Here is a 19,139-nt window from a genome sequence, read left to right as displayed (position 1 = left end):
TCACTATCTTTGAAATAATAATGTCAAGCTTAAAAAAATAAATAGTCCATTATTCCTGGCATGTGCTGAGAAAATACTGCTCCCCCCACCTCAGGCTGCATGTGTGTAATAGCAGAACTTCACTTTTTTATAACTGCTGTTTATCTGATAAAAGATGAAAGATTATAAATAGATTTTGTAATTTTAATACATATCCATATAGCGGTAAAGAAACCCTTGCTCAAGATCATCTTTGATCTGTATTAAATCTACATTTAAAAATGGCTTCAATAATAGAGGCAAAACATTTTAATGCTAATATACCAAATAGTACATATGAACTTAATGGGTTTGTGCAGATCTGCTTGTGACATGTGCTTACAAACCCATCCATGCATTTGTCCTGGTCTCCACACACACACTTGTGCAATGTCAATAGTATCTGTGTTTGTATCTAGCCATTAATTTATATTGCATAAATATATCTGTGCTATGCTTGATTAAACATTGGGTATTCTTGTGTACCTCTCAAATATGTAAATAGGAACAAAGGACTGAGGAAGGCCTCTTGGCAAACTGACTTTTGCTCCTACAGTAAGCCATCTGAAAAAGCCCATTCCATAAAAAATTGTTCCCAAGTAAGAACTCAGTTTCTAACCCCTTTGCCCCAAGAATAACCTATGCCAAAATTATTCTGATACTGTGAATTCTTCTGCTGATCTCCCTGAAGCAATTCAGCAACCAGTTCATAGCTATTTTTCATATTGTGTACTCTCATTTTCAATTCATCCTCTCTCCTCATGGTGTATTTCAGACAGCAATCAGCCCGCCTCCCAAGCCCTCTGCACAAATACACAAGTGGGTGTTCTTTTACATGCTACATACAGATGTTGAAGAGGCAATGTTTTGACGAGTTATACATAAGCTCCAATGTGGTGCTTGCCTTTAGGGCTCTATTGCCAAATATTTCACTTTCCCTCCACCCTTCTCAGCTTGAGACCCCAAGACTGAAAGGCATTGGAAAAAAAATAATAAATTCAAAGCAGCTTTCAGACAAGTTCATACCCCTCTGGTTTTCACATATGACACAAATAATAGATAAGAGCTATGCACTGAGCATTTTCCAAGCCACATTACAGACATTTCAGCTCTGTTGAAGTATAGCTCCCCTTAGGCAGCTTTGCCTCTCGGAAGCCAAAGACCAGGAAGCTCAAGACCAAGGTGCTCTACTCGGCACCTGAGGCAAAAGAGGCTACGCACACCGAGCAAATAAACTGCAGCCAGCCCCCAAAGGGAGCGCTTGCCTTGATGCCTGGTTAATAGTTAATGCGCAGGGCAAGTCCTCCGTCGCCAGGAGCAACCTGTGAGAAATGCAGCATGCAGTTATAGGATCTCTGCTGAGAGCTGAATTCCAATGTCTACTGAAACAGCAAGAACTGTTTCCATTAAAAATAATGTTTTAATTAGTTCAAATGAGATATTTGGGCACAGCAACCATCAGGTTCTCATGGGAGTAAAAGGTGGCTAGAATAGTTGTTCAAATGTATTCACAATCCCAATACTGCAGTCTCTAAACAATAACACTCAGGTGCCAAATAGCTTAAACACATTAAGAGCCATACTAGCATGAAGAGTGACAGCATGCGTGTGCTGCATGGAACACAATAAATGTTTTTCATCAATAGAACACATTTCCTAAAGAGTTCAAGATGCTTTGTAAACGTGAAATAACACACAGCCTGTACAGGACATTATTTTTCCTCCTTCTCTCCACTTCAGGAAGGCTAATGGCGTGTCCTTAACTGCGCTTTTACTTTTTCATTTCTCTCATCCCTTCAGTTGAATCTAGAATGATAAAAGTTTTTCAAAGAGAGGGAAGGGAAAAGGTTGGCCATTTTCCCAATGCAAGCAAAGGCTGTCCTGTAAGCAGTAAAGGTCACTGTGAATGTAGTAGCAAATTAGACACAGCCACTATTTTCATTTCCTATATATAAAAGACAATACACTGGAGGACCTTAAGGATACTTAATAGATCTGTTTTCAAACCGCCACCATGAAATACGCAAATAAACCTCTTCGTTGATTAATCAAATACTAAAATAGAGTATAGTCTTTGGGACCATGTGTTAACACTAAGTGTTACTTGTATATCATCAATCAGATAAGCAAATTAAATTTAACAGAAACAGCTAACAGAGCAGCCCATCTTGATTAAGCTTGGACACTGGTTTATCGGAAAGCCCACTCACATTCCAGTGGTTTTGTACAGGTTACACTGTAGATCAGCCACAATTAAAAGTACAAAGCCTGCAACCCCATTTTTCCTTTTTCTTGCTTTATCTAAAAAAATTAGCACTGTTTCACTAAGGGGAGAAAGACTTCATAGAGCAGTAAGGATGAGAGGAATTGTCAGAATTATCTACAAACCCTTCAGACAAGATCCCAAAGTTCAGACTTCACAGTTTGAAAAGCTTACATCTGTTCATAGTGATTTTTCTTAGAATTGTAATAGCAATCTTCCTAACCAGATAGATTGAAAAGCACCAGAAGATACTTTACAAATATTCAGAACTACAACAAAACATGATAATAAGGAGCTAATCAGAAAACAATGAAAATGAAAACCTCAAAACAAAACTGCTTTAGGAATAAAACATTATTAAACTGCAGACTTCAATAAAACCACTTTGTAAAATCATTCATATATGCAAATTGACAAATAAAAGTTAGTATGGCTAGAGGCACTCTTTTCCTTGGGTATAAGACACCCTCTAACTATGCACGATGCTGAACACTACTATGCTTTTTATTACAGTATGATTCTGAAGCTTCAAAGGAGGTGAAGACCCCACTGAACCCAAAGGCACAGAATGGGAAACCGTCTTCTTTCCAAAATGTTTGTATACATTGCAGTCATGGAGGCAGCAGCAGCTCACAAAAACATAGTTAAATTGTTTTTCAAGTAGCTGATAAAAGTGTATTTCCTTTGGCATAGGTCTTTGGGTGAGCTGCAAAAATCTCACCGAGCAGTTTGGTAAATGCCCAAGCAGCTTGCCTGGAGAAAAACTCCTACTGACACCACTGGGGACCTGCCTAAACAAGACAACTATTTCAAGCTAGTTTAGGTATGTTAAAATGAGCAGCATTTACTGAAACACTGACATGACCCAATTAGAAGGAGAAAGTTTGACAGGAATTAAATACTATCCCCACATTACAGTTGCAGCAGGTAGACAGCACATTCAGAGATGAAGCTACTTGCCAAATATTTTTAACTACCTGAATCCCTCCTTTCTGTCTCCAGATAATCCTCTTCAAGAAAGGTCAGCACATGTGCTGGGTTTTCTCAGATTGCCTCTTCTGATCATATTTCATATCGCTGATTCCCTCACATCCTTGCAAATCCTTAAGATTTAGTAGCCTAGGACCTTCTTCTAAATCTTCCAGTTCTCTATAATTACACACGATTTCAGAAGTGGCAGAATCATCAACATATAATCATATATTATCAGTACTTGTATTGATGTTATTCTTACATATCCACGCATAAGAGAGCAGCACAACCTCTACGCCCCACTTTGCCGACAGTCTCACATACAGGACGCTGCTTAGGGACTCGGGTCCTGCCGAAATGCAGTCACTACTAAAGAGAGCACAACAATTTTTGCAAGGATTGATGGGGAAACTTGCATAGACACTCCGCACTGTAGCGCTGCCCTTACTATAAGGCTCTGCAAAACATACAAAAACATAATTGAGTCTTCTGCAGAACAAAAATACACATACTCCATTAATTGACTGCAAAGGATTAAACCGACCATATAAAATACTACAATTGAAGTTGAGATTAATTTTCTTTTTTATTGTATAGGTTTATTGAGGTAACACTTGTTCATCAGAAACATTTCCCAGCACAAATTCTGATGGCATATTAATCGGGGAATGTTTCTAGACTCACATTAGAATTTCTCATCAAAACCAGTAAACCAGTGAGTGTTTCTCGAATGGCTCAGCACGTGGGAGTCCTGTTCAAGCTCCTGATCTGAGTCAGACACAACAAGAATTTGAATCTAGGTTTCCCTCCTCACAAACACAGAATACTAATTGCTCACAGACTTTGGTGTCTCACAAAAATGCTTTGGAGGTGTTTGGTTTACCCCAGTGGAAAACAAAAAAAAAAATCTTGCAAGAAAGAAACTTCACAGAAAGTTTCTTCCCTTTAAGCTCTATTTTAAACCCAATGTTCATTCCACTAAAGCCATCTTGACTAACAAATAGACATTTGGCCCAAGATGTAAAAAGAAGAGCAACCGAGAAAGGGGGCAAACCTGTTAGATACCACTTTGCAGCTGAGAAAGATAAAACCAGATAAAAACATCTTAGAAAAGATGCTACATTAAGATAAGGTTGAAGGTTCATATCTGTAAGTTAAGAGAGTTATAAAAAAAAATTGTCTCAAGCCTGAAAATTTGCTGCCGCTGCTTTTCCATCAGAAGAGACACAGCTAACAGCAGCAACAAATGCATTACAGCACTGCTGGTTTTGAGGCAAGTAGTAAAATAACATTCAAGTTACTAGAAGACAAGACATTAATTTAGCTGCACGAATAGACAGGAGAGGGGAAATTCCAGTTCTGTCTAGTTCACATTAATGCTGGAGACCCGAAATTTAAGAGAGAATTCCAAATGAGGTAAATTAAAGCTGCTTCTTCTAGAGAGAAGTAATTTTTGTGAGAATCTCCTGGGATTTTTTTAACAGTTAAGTCAAGGAGAAACAGTGGGAAACGTGATCAAAATGCATGCTTAAAAAAAACAGTCAAGTAACAAACCCACTATGCATAACTCTTCACATTTCATTATATTTTAGGCCAGGCTCCTGCAAAAAAAACAAAACTCTTGAAGATCTGTAGGTATTTTCAAACTTTTGGGGATGGACCGTAATTCTGAAGTTACAAGCTGTCTTCATCAGAACTTTAGATCACATCTAAGACAGCATTGATAATCATCTGGAAGGGTAGTTGCCTTAAAACAAATTAATCTGACTTCTCTCACAAACTTGCTGTATAAAGAAAATCTACAATGTTGTGTGCCATTGTCAATAAAATTATTCCTAATTTGCAAGGGAAAAAAATAAATCCATATTCTCAGCAAACTGTACTGAGCTTGATGCAGAAATTAGAAGCCATCTATCAAAATTGGGTTTGAAAAAAACCAATCACCCCATGCAGCAGTTTGGGCTTTCAAGCAAGTGCATTTTAGGGCTCGTTGGCAGCCCATGGCCACCCCTCTGTGCCTTGCGGCGCACAGACCAGCTGCTGCCCTGTGCGGTGAGCGCCGGCGTTCACTGCGTAATTCTGCTTACACACATCATGGTGTGCGTGTGTAGGTAAAGCTCCCATCACCTCCCTGCTCAAATAGACACGGGCCCTACTGAAAGCATAATTAAAACTAATTTTACTGAAAGAGACTTAGATTTTTTTTATTTATTTTTTTTCTTTTTAGATGCTTAATTTGAAAAGCTAAATTCCAGGAAGGCTTTACGGCTTATATTAGATGCTCAGTTTCTAATAAAACTGGAATGGTGTTTGGCCTTCTGCTTGAAATTCAGATGAGTTAACCTCGCTTATCTTCTCTGGTCCACTGGCTATAACAACACTCATAATACATGAATGCTCAGTTTTACATTTAAAAGATCAATGGTTTCAAGAAGTTACAAATGAGGCAACTTGTGATGGGGCATTACTCCCTCTCTTTCTCAGGAAAAGGGAAATCAGAGGACGGTTGTTGAAAATGGTGGGTTTATGTCCTTTACTTTCACCAATTCTCTTTAAGTTTACCACATGCAAAGATTTATTCTTACACTTTATTCATAAGAAAAACCACCCAGCAAAACTTAAGCAGAGAATTTACATGTCCAGAGAGAGACTGGAAGACCCAGAAGCTCATTACTAATGAAGGTAAATGTTACAGGTAAATGAGGAGAAAAAATTGCAGGTAACAAACAAGCATGAGGACAAATCTACCACTACTGTAAGCCTCCAAAGCCAGCTAATTATCACATGGATTACTTTGTGTTGCATTTGTAACTCTTCAAATTTCAGACTAAGTGCTGAACCAGTATTAATAGCAATATTTTTTTTGCATTTCCTGAGAAATATGGAAATAAAAAGTTCTAATTAAAAAAAAATTCAAACAGAAAAATGCATACTCACATTGCTTCATATAGTACCAGGCCTGAAAATCTTCTATCACAAATTCCCTTAACAGGTTCTAGTCTAATAATGACTGAGACTTTAAGAATGAGTTCACCTGTGCACACTAACTCAGTATCATACCTTTGGGTAATAAACCATAAAATAACATAAAATAGCAAATGAATCCTGAAAATTAGCAGTAAGTTGTTAGGAAGAAATCTGTAGACTTGAAATAACATTCTTTTAAAAAATTATCAAAATAAACTAACTCGATACAAGACATTTTAGGAACAGAGCAACTATACTCAAAGTAATTCATAGGATTGTCTGTTTCTTAGAAACTGTCTTTAGCTTAGGCAGACTTTTTTTGTAAGATATTAATTACACAATATTTCTCTCTCTCTCTCTCTCTATATATATATAGATATATATCTTCCCTTCCTTCAGAACACGATTCTTAACACAACTTGTAAGACCTTATTCTACTTTCTAATCTCCAGAAATGCACCTGCATGCTTAAACCAAGTGCTGCTGAAGTTTCCTTACTTACATAAAAGCCCAAGATGATGATACCATGCAAATTCACATCATGGAGAGAGAAATAGAGAGAAAAAGAGAGATGACTCCACGTAATTCCAGTAAGACTTCTTTCTTGCAATTGATGGCTGGACAGGAAACAATGTAAATTGCAAGAACACAGAGCAGGTGGATACCAAAATGACTTCTCCTACCAAAGATTTGATGTTGGGTTTTTTGACTGAAGCTTGCTGACACGCAACCAAAAAAAGAAATCTAATATTTTAGTAATGATATAGCTATCATGTACAATTTGATAAGAGCCAAAATTTTCCTTTGCAAAAGTTTAAAATTCTGCTGTATTGTTGTGAGCTATCAGGTTCCGACACAGGAATCCAATTTATGTATACTTTTCATAGACATCATTCAAACCATTCAGCTATTTCTGAATAACAAAACAAGCATTTGATAACTAGGAACATGCAGTACCTAACATTAGGAAGCTGATCTCTTTCACCAAAATGACATTTGCCGTACAGCATTCAAAAAGTGACATTGTCACACCACACCAAAATCTTGCTTCAAATCAATCTGGCAAGTAATAAATTATTGTTTATTAAATTTTAGTTTGAAATGAATCCTATATTAACTAATTCAAACCAAATGTGGTTCCCCACGCAAAGAGCCTCAATCCATTTGCAGGGTCTGTGCAAGTACGAGGGGTCGCTCGACCCATCCCAGTGCTCCCAACTGGACGTTGCTCTGTTTTACCCCTCCTGAGCCTCAGTTCTCTTTGTGAGGAGACAGACATCATGCAGAATCGGAATGAATTTACAGTACATACTCATGCATTAAATATTTGGGAAGCATTTTTATAAATATCTGGCTCTGTTTATTTCAGGTTTGGCTGTCACGCGGATGACAGGAACACTGTTAGTGAAATGAATGCAAAACACCCATGCCCCTGGATGCAAACAAACCATTTATAAAATCTGGATGAACAACTAGAAAACAGTTTTTTAGTCACACAGTTCTTTCCTTTATTCAATGTCCAATGTACACTTACCTGAAATAAAACACCACCTAAATTAGTATTGCCTCATTAATTTCACAGATATCGCACCTTATCCCATTAGAAAAGCATTTCAACCCATTACTTTTTTTATTTAAAATAATAAAATTTGTTTGTTTTTATGATTCGAATTTTGAGGCTCTTAGGAAAGCTTCTCTAATTCTGAACACTTGATGCACTTTTCTTTTTGACCAAGAAACTATTTTCAATGCTTACCAACCACAAGCATTGCAGCATCCTGAGGCAGTCTGGCCTATCACCCCCTAAAATGGCAATTGTCTTAAAAAGAAAAATAATTATAAGTGACAAGTTATATATAGATGGTTTGCTCTTTTCTGTTTCTGGGGCCATGCAGGCTCGCACTTTCCAGGCTTCCTTTACAGGTTAGAAAACGTGACTAGGAAACTAGAAAAATATATTTATGGTGTAAGTTAAGATTTTCACTTAAGACAACAGCTTGAATTTTAAGTAAATTGTATATGGTGAGATTTTTTAAAACAACAACAACCACCATCACCCAAACACAACCAAACAAACAAACAAACAAGAAGGAAAAACAAAAACGCAGGTGTTGAAAACTAGACTTCTACAGTGTTTCCTACTACAGTTTACGCTCTCATTCATTGAAAATTTTCCAACATTTTTTCCTTGTCGAGTCCATCAAATCTGGTTTGGTATACATTTCACCTCCATATTCTCTGAGTTTTCAAAGAGCTGTGCTACCATTGTGGCTTCTCCTTCACTTAAAAATATAACAAATTTAAAGTGTTCTGCTACTTAGAAAGAGTCAGGATATAGATGTTTCCATTACAATTGCATCCCGTGAAAGGAATAGGCCAAATAGTGCGAGCATTTCATCAGGCTTCAGAACCCACTTGCCAGAAGTACAATGTTTAATATACTCTCACATACCAAAAGTCCATGAAGACGAAAAATCCCAAACTTGTTGTTCTTCTCGTAAGACTTGACAGACATATAACTAAGTATTGAGAACAACATTAATAAAGGGCTTCCAAAGCTTGATGGTTTATTCTGAGGAAGCTTGTAGGGATTCAAGTATTGCCAATCTATATGGTTCAAAACCTGCGACAGCTTCTGTCCTTTAAACAGAACTTGCATAGACACCAGCGCTTGTCATCTCTGAGGCTTAGGAGCTACAAGTTTTCACTTCTATTTTTAATAGCTAAATTGTCAAAGGACTGAAAGAACTACACATGGGTAAGTCTAACCTTCATAAAGATGGATATACCCATTGTATGTGGCTAAATACACAGCTTTGCGCTGTCTCCCGAGATCTGTGCATTTCAGTAGACTGGAGAACTGCAAACTAAGCTTTTCATTTGCCTGCACATTTTATCTGTTATATGTGAAGTTATAAATCCGTTGCATAGGACAAAGTGGAGTTTAATGCCTTCATTGCTTTCCTGAAAAACAATAATCTGATTTGGACTCTCATATTTTAAAAGCTAAAAATATTACGTATATTTTTAAAAGGAGCAGAACGGAATTTGATTAAGAAAACAATATTAAGAAATGCTCAAAATATTATGTTATGCAATAATGAAATCAGAAAAATCTGCAGAATTTCAGCTTCTCAAAGACTCTGGAAGAGCATAAACTGCTTTCTTAATGCTAAGAAGAAACATCAGCAGAACTTTAATTTAGCTATCAAACGAAATCGTATCGGCAGGAGAGTGAAAATCAACAATATGTATACAAGTAAATATCTTTAACAGGATAAATATTTTATGTATTTTTAAGAAGTTGTATCTTCCATTCATGCCACCCTAAAAACATATTGTCATGTCAGAATTGCTGACACATCTTACAGTTCTACACACAATATAGACATTCAAATATACGATTAATTGGACAAGGGGAGGTAGATTCAATGGTTATCTGCAGCTATGCAACCATGTATTTTTTTTTCTTCCTTTTTTAAACAGAGTTTGTTAACAGTTTGGAGCTAGTAAGAAAACAACTTATTTTTTAATAGATATATGTGTTTTTTTCCTTGCTTGCAGGTTTTCTCATGGTGCTAGTCACAATTCAAGTTTGTGTGAATAAGAGAAAATGGCTGTCCAAAGCGTTCCTCACATGAACGTTCACTTATAAATCAAGTTCTCATCCCCTCTAAGCTGCTAGTGAACCTGCTATTTTTACCCCACTTTGGCTTTTTATCCACAAAGTCTTACTTAAGAACACACATAGGAAAAATATAAATATATTTTCAGATAGCTTTCCCTATTTTGCATATACTTCCCATCTAGCGCACATGAAAAACCAAAAGGAATGCAATTGTTAACTTGTTACTTCACTCATTAGGAATTTTGTTTTGAAGGGTTCAGAGAGAAAAACTTACTCTATAACAAGCATTGGAGAATTGAATATAGTACTGCAAGAGCTCAACAAATGTCCCATTACAAAGAAAGGCTACATTTGCCTACATTTTGTTCCATTCACCAACATGTCAGTTAATAGTTTTTTCCATGAATTATTAATGAATCATTGTGAACAGGCAGGAGAAAAAGGAAATAAAACATGTAAAAGTAAGCCTTCAGATTTTTTTTTTCTTCCCTAGGACTAACAAGAATTCAGCTAGAAGAATCTAAGACAGTACACAAGGACATAGGGATGTTAGCCAAAATAGCCTGTACTTACTGGTTCACATTTCCCACATCAGCTTGTAAACAACTTCCAGTTTACAAATCTGGTAGTTTGTGAACCTGCTAAGTCATCTGGTAAAAGGGAAGGAACAAATGAACTCCAAGACCCATTACCCGTCCATGAACCGATTAAAAAAAGGCTCCTCGCACCATGGCGCCCAATGGGCAGAAGACACAGTTATGCAGAACAGCAAGATATTGTGAAATAAGCCGTGCAAGTAATATCAGCCAAAGGCTGACATGTTTTAGTTTCCGCAGAGTTAGCAAAAAACAGGACAGGGTCCAAATCTGTTTAGCAGATGATTCCGAGAAAAGTGATTTTGTAAATTAGTGAGAAACAGGGAAGGACTGTCTTTGAAGAACCCTCACAGATGTATTTATACACATATGTGTGTTGTGTATTTATACAAATCGAAGTGTAATCTCAACAGCTTTAAAAAAAATAATTCTACAATATTGCCCACAGCATTGTTTTATTGCCATTGAAGTCTGTCATACTTGAGACTAAAAGCTCTGTAAACTATACAAATATTTTTCCCATTTTAATTGTGATATTTGGGTAGAAGTCTTTTAATATTCTTCTTATGTTTCAACAAACAACATGATTAATCAAGTTAAACTTCCAGATAAACACTTTCATACCTTTGAGCGGGGAAACATGGAAAACTAAATGTGTATACGATACGGCTTCCCTCTGTAATTGCTCCAAGGCCAAGTCTGAGCATTCTGAAATTTGTGGTCTGGTGTCAATAACTCAAAATTCACATCAGAATTTGTGGCCCATCTCTAGAATTACTTATTTTAAAACAAAAGTTTTCTCATGCCTGGCATATTTACTTCAGTACGCAAAAGATCAAAATGAAAGGCTTTGCAAGTTCATCAGTCCCAATCTTGGTAGCATTGTTCAATTGACCATCTGAAGAATAAGCATAAAACACATTTTAGTGAAGTAGAATGAACTCACTCTAAGGTGGCATACAGCTTACTGAATCTCTGTCCACTTTGACCTTGTTTTATGAAAAAAAAGTTCACCCTAAGAAGGCTTGAAAACATTCCAGGCAGCAGCAGATCTTTGGTTTTTCAGCTCAGAGCTATGAAGAGAAGCAATCTGTTTGGTCTCATATTTGAACTAAATTCATGGTGATCTTACATTTTTATTACTGTACATTTCACAACAATAATGTAGCAACAATTCCACAAGTTTCGTGCTACATTTCTTTTATTCTACCTATACTCTTCAGCTAAATACTATTATTCTTCAAACTATTACAGGTATCCAATCAAAAATACTTTCCCCTCAAATCGACAGGCAACGATTTCCAAACCAATGGTAACTGTAGCCCATGCAAAATTTGATCCCACATATTTTTTGTGAGTGTGAATACCCCTAAGGGCTTAGCCCCCAATATGCCTATAGGGCTAGCTTTACCCATCTGCAAACGGTTTTATCCATCTTTTTCAATAAAAGTTTTAAGCTAAAAATGTACAAATAAGAGCCTGAACTACTGATATCTTGTGACAGAAGAAAAAAATCTTCACGTGTTTTCTTTTTACAGATGCATTTTGACCCAAACTAATTTCCATATCTTTATAGCCTTATACACATCTATGGATACAGAGCAATGTGAAAAACATAAGTACCAGAAGTATCATACTAAAGCGCAGTGTCATAATTCGGTCTTAGGAAGGGAGCAAGGCCCAGAGGTTGGGTGGAGGATGAACAGAAGGCATGCCTACCACACAGCATAAGGCCCTGATTAAAATCCTCCTGAAATGTAACCTCTACAAACTACCAGAACTGGTCCCCCAGCACTAGTAGCGAGTAGCTAAGAAACCCTTCGCTAATCTCCAGAAAACTTTCAAATAAAAAGGCTGTGGCAGTAACCAAGGCTCTTCTGTGTAAGTAAGGGTGGTGTGTTAAGTACATTCAGGGTGTACATTGTGGGGAAAACTCTTCTGTTGAATTTTGCTTTAATACATGCTCAAGCTTAGCTTCCTAATATTGTCTGACTTCTCCAAACTTAGGCAAAGGCTAAGCCATTTTCTGGATGTAAACTTAATTTTCTTGCTCTTTTTCCCCCACAAACCTACTAAGAAGTACCTTCCTCTCTCCCAAAGTTAACGTGACTTTTGAAGATGTGTGCATGCCAAAGCTGCTCCATTCTCTGCCCAAGCAGAGCCAGTGTATCCACCAAGAGTAAATACATAAAGGTAAAAATGAGTTCACTTTACACCGTCTAGCAGGAACAAGCATGAAGGCAGAGACACAAAAGGAAGGACCCTGTCCTTTCTTTTATCTCCTACAAGCCCCTCTTTCCAGTCTGCTGCGCATATGGTTTACTGGAAACCAGCCACCAAACATACCATTACAAGCCACACCAGCTCTAATTTTACCTAACTAAACTAAAAGCCTCTCTTGTGCAGATTACTAGAAGTGACTAAATGTTCATTATTGCCTCAAATTTCCCCTTTCAAATCTCAAGGAAAGCTGCTCAGAGCCTTATTTAATTATGAGTTGTTCAGCTGTGGCAGTCGCTCCGGTGGGAGAAGAGGCCACATTGCCAGCAATGGCTGTCCTCACCTCCTCCTCCTCCCTGCCCACCAAAATGGTGGCGAACACACCACAGAAACAAAACGCTCCTTCCTCAGAAGAGCTTTAAGAGAGCTCCTTGTAACAGAGAAGCCTGCCTTACCTGTGACCGGGAGCCGTGCCTGCAGAAGGGCGAAGATGGCGATCCTCCTCCACTTCATCTTGCGATGCTGGAGAGCAGGAGGCCGTGGGGTGAGGACAAGAAGGGGCACCTCCACAGGCTTCACTCGTCTGCCGGCCCTGCAGGAAGCTCAGCTCAGCTCCTATGAGGGCTTTGGGAGTCCACCTGCCGGCAGCGCCACCGAAGCACGCACCCTCCTCTGCCTCGCAGCCAGGCTGCCGCTGAGGTTTACATTGGGGTTTCCTTTTGTATTTTTTTTTTCCTTTCTTCTTCCTCTTTGCAAGATTTTTTTTGTTGGTTTTGGTTTTATTTTGTTTTCCCAGTTTGTCTGGTGGTTCCTAGGTCATCCCTGTTGGCAGCTGCCAGGGACTAGAAAGCCTATCCGGTGTCAAATTTGGCCATGCTTAGAATCATAGAACCACAGAACCGTTTTGGTTGGAAGAGATCCTCAAGAACATAGAGTCCAACTTCAAAACAGATATTAGATAACTATGCCCACCGTGCAGTGGGGCATAAATAGAAGTTTAAAATTGTAAGTTACAGCCACTCTTGAAACAGTAGCTAGCTAAAGTGGTAAAGTTATAAAGCTCATTTCTAAGCTTAATTGGAATATGGCCTTACCAGGAGCAACTGAGAATTAGCTGCTCTCTCAGGGCTGTGGGGTGGCCAGCACCAGGAGAGCTGGGCTCTGCCTCTCATTGCAGACAGCGTCTGCAGGACCTAAAACACCAACACGACTGGCCCTGCCTGGCTCACTTCAGTCATACCCATCTATGAAATGGAGATGTCTTTTGATGTGAACACACCACACCTTTGCATTTTGAAAGGGTGCCAGCGCATGCAGAGGTCTGGAGCCATTTTGTTCTCCAAGCCACTGCAGCCCGTAGGGAAGGGAGCCTGTGTCATCTCCGCAGGAGAGCACAGGATGGATCTCCTCCTCACTCGGCTTGGAACAGAGAGCTTGGCAGCCTTTAGGTATGCATGCCACTCCTTCCCATGGAACGGGCCACAGGATTCAACCTTCTTGCTGCTTGAAGCTGTCCTCCAGCCACAGACTCCACGTCAGACCAGCGCACCTCAGGAGTAGGAGGAATAGTTTGAAGGTGGCTGTGGTCTGGGAGCTAACAAGGCTTTCCAACCCCAAGTTGCAGGCTCGCCCATGAACACAGTCCTCAGAGCCACACAAAACCAAGCAGCCGCACTGGCAAAGCCTGGTTTCTCATGCATCCACGTTCTCCATCCAGCACAATGACTGCAGTGACTCCCATGTCACCCTAAGCCCCTGCCACCCCTTGGCTCTCCTGAACCTGGCTCTGCGGGGCTGGGCACACAGCCCTGGGTAGCACATATATGTACTGACTGACTAGCTTGGCATGAAAGTGAAAATGCCCCAGTTTTTCTGCTGCTCTGAGGAAACGAAGATCACTGCAGCTAGCTACATACAACCACAAGTACAAACAGGTTATGTTTGAGTCTCCTTTCTTTAGCTGAATCAATGTTGACCCCCCCAGGCCAAAAGTAGTTGGGGTAGCAGGCTGAGCCAGGAGAATCTCAAGGTTTCTTTCCTTGTGAAGCCAAGCCAGTGATCAAACCAGGTGGTGTTAAAGCAGCGCTCTGTAGGCAGCCGTGGATAACCACAGAGGCAACAGAACAAGCACACTTTAACAGCAACCCAGCAAATGTCACTCTGGAGAACACTGCGCGCTATGAGCAGGAAAAAACACAATCTGATTTGTGTTAACAATATTAAATCATTTCATTATGCTTTTACCCGAGGACCTTGCCATGCTTTTCGAATTAGCTTTAATAAAGACAGGGCAGTTAAGCTTTTGCAGATAAAGAAATTAAGTCTTAAGGGAAACAGGGAAAAACAAGACACTAGAATGCGAAGAGAATCAGGGACATCTAGGAGTTTTTCGGTTTTTCTGTTTGGGGGTTTTTATGTTGGTTTTCTTTACAACAACAGAAATTTTAAATGCATAAGAAAAGAAGGGGAGAGCCAAGGTGTGGTTAGGGGTGCTTCTTCCTCAACATTTCTTATTGCATTATTAAGAAACAGCAACAGCTAATAAAGGGATTCATTTAGGGCAACAGAGCGGAGAAGACACCCAGCATAATGAGATGAAATTGAGAAAGGTAAAACCCCGAGTTTCAGGAAAATCTTCCTGAGAAGTGTTAGAAGTGATTTCTCTGATTTCTCTAGCAAAGCATTAGAGCATTTATATGAAAATCACACCACTTGACACAGTGATGCCTACTCTCATTTTGTAAGAAATCTCACATTATTGTGCTCTTTTCAAATGTGAATAAAAACTTTCACTTCTGTTAACAGAAGAAACTAGTTCATTTTAGAATGAATTAGAAAAGCTTGGAAACACTACTTGTATGTACCTTAAATCCTAAATCTCAGCCTCCTCCCCATCAAAATATAACTGGCTCAACAGAAGATTGCTGAGTGATGACAACAGTAATACTACTAATGCATTTCAGGATCAGAGCTTAGGCTGGGAAGAAGCACAAGTATCTTGATGAACAATTACATTTTTCCAAAAGAAAGAAGAAAATGCATTCCCAGCAGGCACAGGAACAGGACTGGTGGTAACTATTTCCCAATAGTATGAAGACTACTGGCAGGGTGAGAGTTATTGTGCATATAAGAAGTAAGGATTTATAGTCTTTTGAAAGCAAAGTAAATTGAAGTTCTTGGAAGAAAGAGACCAATAAATTTGCCACCTTTCTGTCTGGAGTAACGAAGGCTAATACACTGATATAACAGGATTATGCTTTTTAAAAAAATAGTTATTGTATATTGTACCAGCCAATATAAAAATTATTCATTTTACTAGTACCAGAACTTAGCACTGCATGCTATTCTGTGATACCTAGACAGCACTACTGAGCCTCTGCTCCCTGCCTAGCCTCAGAGGGGTTTTCATTTGTGGCTCTTCTACCTCAAAAGCTGCAAGGGAAGCCTGGAGATGGACTCTGACCCACCGCCAGGCAGAAGGCAAAGCACTGCCCATGAGAGCAACCACGCCTCGAAGCTGAAAGGTGTCTTTAGTCCCAGAAATGGCTGTGCTCAGGTACACAATCCATAGCCCGACATAAGCCAAGTAAAGCCCTTTCTGTCCACTTCACCATGTAACGGAAGACTGGCTGGAATAAGGAATTAGTGACAGGAAAAAGACCCCTGTGCTCCCACTGCAGGCTGCCTAAATCTCACTGACACCTTATCCAAAAGCTAAAATAATATCATACTAGTTATCGATATTTTTAGGTAACAGTATTTTCAGAGGAGCAAATGGCACTGCTCATCACTATTCTGCTGACCCCTGTCTCCTCCCGTTATTGATCATAGCTTCTCCCTTCAGCCGAAAGCCAGCAAATTATCACTTGGAATAAAGAGTTGAGGCCAAAGGTAAGGAAAAGGAATGAAGAGCTGTATAAGAAATGGAGATTAATGGCAGCAGTAGGCACACTGGGAGAACAGCAGTTGGGCCACTGTGTTTTGATGTCTAGGTAGGGAAAGGTCAGCAGAACAGAGTATATGGACTTCATCTACAAGTGTGGCTAGAGTCAGAAAAAGGCTTCGCATGACAGTGCCTCTAGAAATTCTCTCCTCCCCATCCCTCAGCTTTTGAAATAAAGCAAGTTTATAATTACAATCTAAGTACAATGAAAGTATAGAAAAGAGCAATCATGTCTGTATTATGAGTTATTCTCACAACAAGCACCACATGGGAGATGCAAATTGCATGCAGTCGAGGAGTACAGAAAAAGATAAGAGGAAGTGGTCTCCTCTCTAGGAAAAAGCTTTTCTGTGTTCATACTGCTTGCAATTACATGATGAGGAATGATTTTCTTAGGGTCTCCGTTTCAGCTTATTTGGTCACTGCACTGCTAGGAACCACGCAGCAAAAACTTCAGCACCTCCAGCCCAAGTTGTGTATTAGGCAATCTCATACGTGCATTTTTCCAACAGTTTAAACCACACTGATGTTTCAGTTTACTCCCTTCAGCCAGATCATAAGATCTTTGTTAAAACTAGACTAGAAATAAATGTCAACACCAGTTCAGCTGAACCAGCAGCTATTTTTCTCAATACAGACAAGGATACAGTGGAGACATAAAACCCTCCCTGCTGGGTTAAGAAAAGCTCTCAGCTAAACTTGACTCTTTAAACATACAGGTGGAGGAAAGTGCCATTTTAAGAATGACCTGCACTGGGAAGACTGCAAGATTGGATCATGGTTCCTGAAACACAATAGGTCAGGGAACTGAAGTGGTCTCCAAGTACAACTCAGTTGTGTTTAACACTGGTTGCAGTGCAGCTCATTATCTGTGAGGATAACATCTTTCATAAAATACAAAGGTGTGCATTCAATTGGTTCTGTGTATCAATACACCATTCTTTCTCTGGACACAAGAAGTCCTGGAACAGCTCTAATGCAAAGGGCTGATCCATGCCCAGAAAACTTTCCCTTTTCATGCTTACAGGTTATGCTTTGACTGTACTATTTAAAAAAAAAAAAAAAAAAAAAAAAAAAAAAAGCTGGGTTTGCAGTTTTAAAAGGGAATAAATGAAAACTAAAAAACAAACCCACACCACAGTTAAGCTGAGGATTAAAAAAAAAAAAATAACTACACACTGCCCTCTGGCTCCTGTATGGCTACCACAGAGAGCTTGCCTGTAATCATCCCCACAGACTGCTGGGACTGAGAACAGGTCGGTCACCACAAGTTCTCCTAAGCCTATTTGATACGGTTAGTTCTTGCAGGCAAAATTAATGCCTGTATCACCTGATGGAAGAGATGGCCAGCTTTAGAAACAGGAGAATCCAGACAGACTGCAGAGACTTGCCCCGCTCCAGCGGGGAGTGACAGCTGTAGTGCTAGAACTAACTCAAGTATCAAAACAATTTTTGGAGACATTCACGCAAAGATAACAGGTGTTAAATAAGCAATAATTTTCTCCAGCAAGCAAGCTGTAGCCCCCAGCAAGGTATGCCATTCACACAGTAGACTTAATACACCAAAGAGAAAGTCTGCTGTTTACAGTGTGCAAGCCCACAATTTTTATTGACAAAATGTTGCGGACTGACAGTCCCACACCGCTTCACTGCATTTCAATACACTGTAGTGCCTTACAGTAAAGCTTTGCTTCACTATAATTGGGTCCAACTGTGCTAAACCCCTTGGAATGCAGCAATTAATACTTATTTAGTGATAATTGATGCATTCCAAGAGGATTAGTCCCAGCCCTGCACTTTTGCCAGTATTGCAAACTGAGAGCTGGAGAGACGACAGCGTCTAACTACAGGTCTTGCTTTTCAGCTCCCAACAGGGAGACGAGATGTTGGTCTCACTACAACTGTTTTCTCTGTGTGTGAAAATGCTGCTTTTCCAAGGCAAAAACACTTGACTACCGCTGCTCCTTGCAGCTGCACTGTACAAATAGAAACCCTGCTGCATCCAATGAGGAAAAAAAAAAGAAAAGAAAAACAGACACCTGCGCAGTATCATAAAGGCAAACACAGCCATGAGTGTATGTTTCCTATGGGAGATGATAAACAGGCCCTCATGCTCTCTAAGAACTAATTTCTATTCATTATTTTGGAGGTTTTTTGTGACTAGCAGTCCCCTGCTGCCACTATGGTTTTAAAATTTTCAGTGCAACATGGGTTTTGGAAACCTACAAATGAGATGTTAGTAGAAACTTAAAATGCACCCTCTCTGAATACTCAGTTTTGAGACTATTGAATCTGTAATGTCCAATTGTTTCCTCCCCAGTGAAACCTTTATGATCTGCTCTGGATTTTATTTTGTAATGCACTGGAAAGACCACTGCTTATGTCATATCATAAGAAGGAAGCACAATGCTACTTTCTCACATCATTAACATTTTCACCTGTTAATCGCAGGTGAATTGCCCTGATTACATTACAGCATATGTAGAAAAATTTAGAAAAATTCTGGGACTTTAGCACTAAACATACATTCTG

At 39.2% G+C, this 19,139-nt stretch overlaps 1 protein-coding gene across 5 annotated transcripts in view; it reads right to left on the bottom strand.

Annotated features, from left to right (window-relative positions):
- The window catches only part of CD247 (CD247 molecule), a 70,263-nt gene extending 52,605 nt beyond the window's left edge, over positions 1 to 17,658 (bottom strand). Inside the window, exon 1 of one of the 5 annotated variants that reach the window (XM_021287798.2) lies at positions 13,120 to 17,658. In XM_021287798.2, coding sequence (XP_021143473.1) covers positions 13,120 to 13,177 — 58 coding nt within the window. In that variant the 5' untranslated portion in view covers positions 13,178 to 17,658. Of the gene's footprint in view, positions 1 to 10,421; positions 13,072 to 13,119 lie in introns of those variants that run through there. The other 4 variants (XM_065077157.1, XM_005502614.3, XM_021287797.2 and 1 more) reach the window with 4 other exon arrangements.
- Between the last annotated feature and the right edge of the window lie 1,481 nt (positions 17,659 to 19,139).

This window comes from Columba livia, chromosome 1 (assembly GCF_036013475.1).
Source record: "Columba livia isolate bColLiv1 breed racing homer chromosome 1, bColLiv1.pat.W.v2, whole genome shotgun sequence".
Taxonomy (NCBI): domain Eukaryota; kingdom Metazoa; phylum Chordata; class Aves; order Columbiformes; family Columbidae; genus Columba; species Columba livia.
The sequence above is the reverse complement of the archived record's forward strand: the minus strand, read 5'-3'. Positions and strand labels throughout refer to the sequence as shown.